The sequence below is a fragment of the Larimichthys crocea genome, chromosome XXIV (assembly GCF_000972845.2).
Source record: "Larimichthys crocea isolate SSNF chromosome XXIV, L_crocea_2.0, whole genome shotgun sequence".
NCBI classification, from domain to species: Eukaryota; Metazoa; Chordata; class Actinopteri; family Sciaenidae; genus Larimichthys; species Larimichthys crocea.
The window spans coordinates 8,782,254-8,791,496 of NC_040034.1; the positions used below are offsets into that span (position 1 = coordinate 8,782,254).

Here is a 9,243-nt window from a genome sequence, read left to right on the forward strand (position 1 = left end):
GGCATAATGATACAGCTGCAGTGTTGTATCATAATGTTTCATAGCTTCAAGATTACCTGCGTGAATCAATCAAATGAGCAAAAATGTCCACCCGCATTTCAGGGTGAGAGAGATTCTCCAGGAATGTGGATTGATAAATCTGCAATAACTCAACACTGACAGAAACATGATTCAGATCTTTTAGAGGACCTTAACTTATCTGTCTAGCAATGACAGTGGCCACTGCAGGTGGTAGTGATTCAAGCGGGACAGGATTGGGATGATTTGTTATCGTGCCTTTATCAAAGATGAATCATTGAGGAGAAGTTCATTTATAACGGATGCGGTGTGGTGATGAATAAAAGGGCTCAATCAAACAAATGTTTTTTTTTTAACAGCTCTCTTTCTCTCGCTTGCTTTGTCACAGCTTAAAAGCACAAAAGGCCCTTAATCGCATTTCTGCCCGTGACACCTTCTCTGTTTCAAAAACACACCCGCACAATGAGAGACAGGGAAACAGACTTTTCCTCAGCTGTCATAATCTTTTGTTCTTCAGTCCTTCATTTTCAAAAAAATCAGCTACAAGTGAGTCCCTCTGTCCGTCCCATCTGTCCGCATGACTAGGCGGACTCCCATTGCTATGCCTCCATTTGACTCTTCCAACATGTTCACTGGCATGGCCCTCCAGCCTCACTCGCTCTTTCTGCTCAATCAATCTGAGCTCTGATACATCTCTCGGTCTCTCACTGCCAACAGGAACCAAAGTGTGCAGCTGGTTGGTAGGTTGGTGACAGCGATAAATGGCACACATCCCAATGTGACTGGCAGTGAGTGACCGGTGTGATCAAATCAATTACAGATATTGGGCAGGCCGATGCGGGCAGGCAAGAACTTACAACATAAATAATTTCAAAATTTACAGAGAGAGAGAGAGAGGCTGTATTTTTAGCAATTATCTCACAAATTTGGTTAACATAGAATTGTGAGCATCACACATAGCAAAGGGAGGGTATTTTTTACAGTATTAAACTTAGCAGTCTTCACAGGTTCTGCAAGCACCATCTGTTCAACCGTGATATGCTACGCAGCCAACTCATGTGCTGCAGAATACTGTAAATAGTGGAGTCTGCAGGACAAACCGAGTCAGGATGACGCGGTTTCGAAATTACCCAAAGTGAACTTAATTTTTCATTCATCATGAGCACCAATAATAACATTTGTCTGCTCTACAATTAACTGTAATAACTGTCTCTGCGCAATCAATAATGTCTACTCCCTTAATAGTGATAATGAGTAGCTTGATGAGTCACGACTCATCAACTCTCCTTCGGTATTTATGAATTAGGCATCAAGCTTAATGAGCAAAATTTAGAACAACAGGCATCATTTTCCCTTAAATTCTCGCAAATCTTTCTCTTGGTGTTGCATCTAATAAATTCTCGCTCCCACCAAAAGATTATCTAGGCCAAGAGACGAGAGACAAATGAGACTTATTTATGATCAGACTGATGTCTTGTGAAGCAGATTGAGGACACTGTGCAACATTGTACACAGAGCTATAAATCAGTGAGATCAGACGCAACGAGTGCGAACTATTTTGATGATGAATTAATCGTTTAAGCGATTTTCTCATGCAAAAATGGCGAAAACAAATCAAACACAAATCATGACCTTGGACTTTAGGTGGCTGGGGTGGATGTGTTCATTATTTTCTGACATATTATAGACCGATTATTCAAAAATGAAATAATTGTGAGCTGTAGGTCAGGAAACTTGTGGCCCAATCTAGAACCAGTGTTTGGTCTGAGCTATTGTCGACGGTGCTACATGCTTCACTACATGGAAGAGAAACTGTGCCGTCTATTCCATTTCTCCCATATTCTGTGAACAGAGCCGCCTAAATCTGACACACTGGACCTTTCATTAGTAGACTAATTCAAAAGAGGCACTTTAGGCTACAGCTGTAGCCTAATGTGGAACAGGTTGTCTGCTCATCATAACCATAATGCGATAGCAGCACATTTCACTTAGCAACCAGTCTGTTCAAGAGGCAATTGAAGAGTTCATGAATAATGATGCCACCTCTCTGGACAACATTAGAGCGACAGATCTCTTTCTTAGCCTGAATTTTAGATGTTCTAAAAATGTATTATGAGAAAACTGTAAATCATTTAAACTTTACGAGAGTCCGCCTCTAGTGTAGTGATCGGACACTTCTGACAAGACAGGTTTGTTTGAGTAAAACTGCAGAGGAACACACACAAACACAGGGTGATCTGAGGCATGTTTAAGCTGTAAACGAAGAGACCTCTGCAGCCTGCATTACAAAACTTAGAAAACTCACAGGTTTAAATGTACTACAGAGTTCAGCATATAGATTTTCAGTTTAACGGTCCGCATGAGGCTGGAGGAGTCTGCCCTGCCATGTGTGAAAAGACTTTACACAGAGAATGAAACCACTTTACAGGTAAGAGCAGTGGCAGACAGACAGATGACGAGCCCTGCACATTTCCTTCAGGTCACTCTCTTTTTTCTGAGCTCTGACATGGGGTGATAGACTGGAACTCATGTGAAACATCCCCTTACTGACTGTCAATCCTTTATAATAAGCCCCTGTAGGATTGTTTGCAAAGAATATAAACTGACAGGAAAATATACAGTCTATTCATCACATTTGGACTTACCCTGATTAAAAATGCATACTACATCCTACACAGGACATACATTATGAATTATTTATGAAGTGTGTTCATCTCCAGCTGTGTGTGTTTTAGTTTAACATAAACAAACATTTAACAAACTCCCAATCACTTTTTTTTCCCCCTCTAGAAAGTGGTGAACACCTTGAACTGATACCTGGACGCGCACCTTGCTCGCCATTTTATTTTTTCCACCCCTCTTTCTCTCACTCTCATTCAAAATCTGATCAAACAATGCATGCAACAACAACAAAATAAATAAAATAGCGTCGACATATTTCACCTCTCATTACCTCCGTTTCGAGCTGCACTAGTTCCATCGTGGGCCATGGCTCCGCGATCTGTGCAAGAGGCATTTTCGCAGGATTTGCAGGGTTTCCTCTCTGTTCAGCGGCTCAAGTACGAATCAGGTCTCTCCAGATTTTTTTTTTTTTTTGACGGTGCCGCTCCTGTCAAGTGTCGAGGAGCTCCTTCACTCAGGTCCAAAGTCCAGGTAGAGAAGATTTTATCAGCACTTCGCTCTGCGCACGGAGAAAGACGCCGCCAAGCGCAACCAAGAGCTTTACAAACAATTGTAATCCCTTGGTTTGACTTCAGCGCAGGCTCGTGTGTGTGTGTTTGTTTGTTTGAAAGTGATAATCCAGCAGAAAACACCAAACAAACAAAGCCCCTTGTCCTTCCAGGTAAGCGCGTTGGACACTCACAGGATTTGGGTTTTGACAAGCCGGAGAGAGAGGAGCGGGCAGCGGTGCCCAACAGTGTGATCCTTTAACGGTGCTTTGCAGGAGTCTGATACCGCCTAAAGGAATAAGCCAAGAGCCTGTGCTGTCTTTGCAATCGACGTCGTGTGAGATCTAAATGTCTCCCACCCTGTGCGTGTGATTTCTCCCGGGCAAAAAAAAAAGAGGGGTAAGACTTCGCTCCGTCCGCCGCCTGGATCCCAACAGTGTGCGATGCGCGCAGGGACCTCAGTGTGGAGTCTGGAGTACGAGCACGCTCTCTAACTCGGGCTAATATTGGCAGACTCCAACAGGATTTCATCCAACCCCCTTTTCTACTTGTTCCGCCCAGGTCCGACCGTGCCATCATCTGGCGAAAGGATGAACTGCAAATACGTAATGCAGACTGGAGGCTGCTATTCATGCTTTTTTTTTCTCTCTCTTTCATGATTGTGGTGCTGCAGCAGCAACAGCAGCAGCAGGTGCATCAGAGGAGTGAAGCTCTGCGTTCAAAGGAAAAACCTGTCAGTCATTTAATAGATGGTGATGAATGGAAGCGGAAAAAAAGGGGATGCATAATGTCTACTGTGCCCAGACTGATGTGTTCAGAGTGTGCAAGTGACTTTTCATGTCTGGAGAGGTTTGATTTCCCCCAAACTACTGATATATGACAATACATTTAGTGCATGTTCCCCCTCAGAGCCACATCACCACTCGCTCTGGGTCAAAATACACGCTGCTTTGAAATGACATAACATAGATTACACAATTATTTCAATGCAAAGCACAAGAAGAGACTTGGATTTGGGTCGTGACCAGTTCTGTTTGATTCTGTTACATTGATGCAGCACTCTTTTCATTGACAGCAGCTCTTGTAATGGTCCTTGTAATCTTCAGTGACATAATACGCCCCTCCACCCTCAACACTTCGCTGCTTCATTCACTGCCGAGTGGATTTTGCTGTTGGCTAGCTTTGGTTACTATTGGCAACTGGAGACCATCAAACCGCCGTGAACGGATCAGATACATTTTTGATTCAAATTAAGATGAAGATGGGATTTCATGCAAAAAAACACAAATGAGATATTAACTGGGGAGGATAAATGGAGCTCATGATGCTGGGCTTATCTGTTGATGGATGTGTTGTCTAACTACTGTGAATGCAAAATGCTGCTGCATTGACAAAAAAAACCTCTTTATCATGCTCATCTACAAGTCTGAGCTTTGTGGCAGGTTAAATACAGACTGGAGAACTGGAGATGGAGACATTTTCAGTCTTATATAAATGCATCTTGACACATTTTTGGACTTTGTATCCATGCTGTTAACATACAACAACCTTTTCGTACATAAGGTTATCTTCCTGTAGATGATTTGCCAGTGATTAGCCACACAACAAGCCTACATGATCCATCATTTTGAAGTGATGCTACTGGTGCAAATGGACACAACAGATGAATATTAACGCCTGTTTGTTTACACTTTTTCATGGAAAGAGAATTAACTCAATTGAGAGAGAATGCTCTAAAGGTTGATGTACAGTTCATTTATTTTCAGACGGTTACATACCACCAAAGGGCGGTTGGAAGATAAGATTACAACACCGAGAAGGAGGATTATCGATCACACTCACATTGTACAGTGTGTAATATTCAAAGTCACTGCCATCCCAAGGCTCACATTAACCCATTGATTTCTCTTGATGGATATGCAGCTGCTATGGGAACACTCACAGCACCTCATAATGCTATATTGGTGTTCGTTATTTAGTGCAGCAGTGCAGCAGACCAATGCTTGATTTTTTTTCCCCCCCTCTTCTCCGCCTCCTTCATTCCTCATCTTCTTTCCTCTCATTTTTCACCCCTTGTCCGGTACGTGGATGATATCTGCGGCTCGGATGCTGAGCATTTCTCGCTGTTTATCATAGCTGCTCCTGTTTGATATGATGAATTCCAGATGTTCGGTTTAATCCTGTGGTGAAAGCTGAGGTTGTGAGAAAGAGAATTTATAGGAACGAATGAAAAGAAGATGATCCAAGAGGGATGAAATGTCACATGAGGAGGCCAAATGGTGAGGAAAACATATTTTCCAAAAAAATACTTTCCAAAAAAACCAATACATTGTAAGCTTAGGGTCACTAGTAGAAGGAAACAGCTTCTTGTAATAGCAGACAACCTATCAATAAGTACATCGACAGCGATTGGCATGTTGATGCTGTAGCTGTTAGATGTGAAGTACATTTCTGCACTGACTGCAGGGGATCTCTTCTATTCATGGTGCTCCAGTGACGTCACAGGTGACAGCAATGACTCAGAGGTATCTCCCGTCCAGTGACAGAGGCTCCAGGGATACCCTACCCCCACCTTGCGCTAGACAAGAAGCATCATGGGTAATATGACTCAGTCCAGCTTGACATGCATGTGCAATAGAGCAAGACTCCACCCTGACTTGACAGCGTATTGGCATAGGAGTGAAGTATGTTTGTCGAGGAACGTCAGATGAGCTGTGACAAAATAGGAGGCAGGTTTGGTCCCCGAACGACAGACTGCGAATTAGATAAAGCGATGCAGAGATGACACCGTTGTTTAACCTCATTTTCAGTTTGAAACCACAGAGGTGGAGGATAGGGAGAGTGATGTTGAGTGTGCAGTGAATCATTCCATGTTTAGTTCCCTCCTCTCTAAACACAGACAGCAGTAAACAGATATTAAGATGCAAATACATGCACACTCCAATTGTGAAGTGGCAACTGGTTTAGAAACAGCACCTCAAAACTCATTTGTTCATCTTTGTTAATCTACAGCTTGTTTTGTCTTTCATTTCTGCTTCTGATTTATTCCGCTGTTTGTTTCTGCTTTTCAAATGTGATATAGCGTTACCTTACTTACTGTACTCACTAAAATGGGTGAAAGTAAGATCATTTACATAAACTCTTAAACACAAACTCTTTGAATGCCTTTATTGTAATACCTCTGAGGTACCCACCATATCACAGTGCTTTTGTGTATGTTTGAATTACCCGATGCATAGCTAAAAATCTTTGATAATAAGTGTTTGATAGTCATTCTGTTTTCCTGCACACCATTATAAGGATTTAGAGAGAGTTCATGTGTCAAGCAAAATGTTAATCCAAGGGAATTATTTGTTGATGCAACACAGGCACCAGGAATAAACTCTACTTAAAGACAAGAGTATCCCAGCATTAAAGCAATGCACTAAATATACGCTGTCTGCAGCGCAGATAGATACAGCACTCAAAGACTAATGGACATGATATTTTCAGCATAGTATATACACTACACTTGTAACGTGTACACTTGTAACACTGAGTGTATCAGGTTTCAACAAGAGTACTTTCAGATCTTTGCTAATAATTCCTGCAAAGCTGAGCTCATGTCTGCAGTACAAGGATCAACACCGTCAGTGGGGCTGCAGCATGAAACAAATTAATTAACTGCTCAATAGTGGAGCAAGTGTAATTATCTATTCTCTGCAGACTGACTATGGCAGGAGGCATTGCAATGATTCCAAATTCGCTCCTTGCCTTACAGAGATGATGAACAAATAGTGTTATTGTATTTCAAACATGAGTGGAATTATCATTTGTCACAGAAATGGCTGATGGGACTGCCTGGTTGCAGACGGGCTGGGAGGGGAGCATTGATCTGTAATAGAAGAAAAGAGAACTTCTAATGCATAACAGAGTCTGCTGAGTGCATGATTTTATGACTGTAGTAATGGGTGCACTGTAAAGACAAAACAGCATGTTGAGGCTTGAATTTGTATCTCTGGTATTTGGGCTGCGTAAGAAGGTGGGTCAAGCACACAGTCTTTACAGAAAGAAAAAAAAACCCACGTCTGAGACCAAGTTTAACATAACCAAGCTACAGTAATACATCATAATGACACTTGTCAATGAGAGATGGATCAAACCATTAGGGATCGGAACATTCAGAGTCAATAAGTGCATGAGCAAATGGTTTTTGTGGTTGTTGTTCGAGCTGGAAAACAAGAAAGGGAAAGAGCAGCATGATCTTGTACCAGTAGTATTTCACATGTGCTGCTGCTATCATTGGAATAAAACCACTGCAGTATACTAGACCTTAGCATGTGGTAGTCACGGAGACTTTAAGCAAGAGTGAGCAAGAATTTTGCAATCCATTGGTTTTTCATTACTCAAGATCAGCTTTGATTTGTCCGACTAGTGGACTGACATTCGAGCTCAGTTATTTTCCGCTTTCATGAGAGAACATCTTGACTCAACAGAAGATCAATAGTGATTCTGTGAGATTTATAAGGATTGAACACCCTTTCCACTATACCATCTATCTGAACACTAAGAGGCTATCTTACACAAATCCTTCTTCTATGAACACAGATGTCAGGCTGAGATTTTTGTGTGCAGCTCAACATATTTTCCGGCAATATTTGAAAATATTGGCATCAAGCACACGCGCGCACATATGGAGACACCGTGCCATTTTGTCTGCTGACATATAAGCGCGACTGCCACTGTCTCTTTGGCTTTATTCAAAGAGAATAACAGCAGGGGGTGCCAGATATCAGGGGGCAGCTCTTTCATGACTATAGCCTTTTCATCAGGCGGTGCCCTTTACTCCTCAGGAAACATTCTACAACAGATCCGTTGGGAACTGTGACATTGACAATGATTTCTTGGTATAGCTAACAGCATAGGTTTCACAACTCACACAGAACCCTTTAAAGTGCTTGACTTGATGTCATGAATGCAACTCACATGACTTCAAAGATGTTAAAAAGTAGCATTTTGATCAACGACACACATTAGTTGAACTCTGTAGTTGTGACTCATGGTCTCCTTTAAGAATAAATACGTGGTACTGAATTTTATGGTGGTAATCATTTAACATAAAAGTAACTTTGAACCTAAACCTAATTCTGCAGTGTTTATGGGTACTAAATAACAATGAGTCAACCAGAAAGCCTGTCTAGAGACCATGTACCTCGCTGTGAATAACCACAGAACACAATATTATATATTAATAGCATCCCTGTGCTCTCTCTTTGGTCAAAAGCTGTATCTGTGTGTGTTGTGGATAAATGTATTCATGAATAAACTTTAGTAGCATGCCTCTGATATCTATCTATATCTTATACTGTAAAAAAACAAACATTGGACATTAATAAAATATTGATAAATTTAAGGCAGATTTTTCTTTAAATGTCCCATATTTTTTCACATTTTCTCATCCATAAGAATATATGTTTGTGGTTTGTGGTTTTAAGTACCAAAAACCACATCAGTATAGTTTTACATCTCCGGTTTCACGCTTCTCTCTGCAGCTGTATCAGGAACAGGGTGTTTTGTACTATGTTTTGTCTCATTAATATCAATGAGCCTCTCCTGGGATGGCAGAGTGTGTTATTTACAGGCCAGGACAATCATAGGTAATGGATTGTAGCCCACCTGGACAATGGACAATGGAAATTACTACAAAAATATCAGAGTTTAAAAAAATATGAAGGGTAAAACGGGCAACGTTTCTGGAGAATTCCTAAGAGAGCAGTGAGAGAGCTTGGAAAAGAGGATTAGATCTAGACAGAGAACAAGTCACTTATCCCTCTAAGTCTTGTGACAGTTCATGAACTGTAGGGGAAACTGCAGGAGCATTTTTGTGTATGGGATCATATTGGTTTAGCTGCATATTTTTATTACTGCACTGTTATGGTGTGCAGGTGTTACTGTTATTCTGTCCACCCCTTGCCTCCACATGTTGCTGTGTAATACCACGTCGGCCCTGCGCCTTTTTGGCGCGGATGACGTGATTGCGCACGAAACTATGAGGGAAGTTATAAAGCATTAAAGC

At 41.5% G+C, this 9,243-nt stretch overlaps 1 protein-coding gene across 1 annotated transcript in view; it reads right to left on the reverse strand.

The window, feature by feature from the left end:
* The window catches only part of rps6ka1 (ribosomal protein S6 kinase a, polypeptide 1), a 45,533-nt gene extending 41,846 nt beyond the window's left edge, over positions 1 to 3,687 (reverse strand). The window contains exon 1 of the mRNA XM_027274831.1: positions 2,972 to 3,687. Coding sequence (XP_027130632.1) covers positions 2,972 to 3,034 — 63 coding nt within the window. The 5' untranslated portion in view covers positions 3,035 to 3,687. The remainder of the gene's footprint in view (positions 1 to 2,971) is intronic.
* Between the last annotated feature and the right edge of the window lie 5,556 nt (positions 3,688 to 9,243).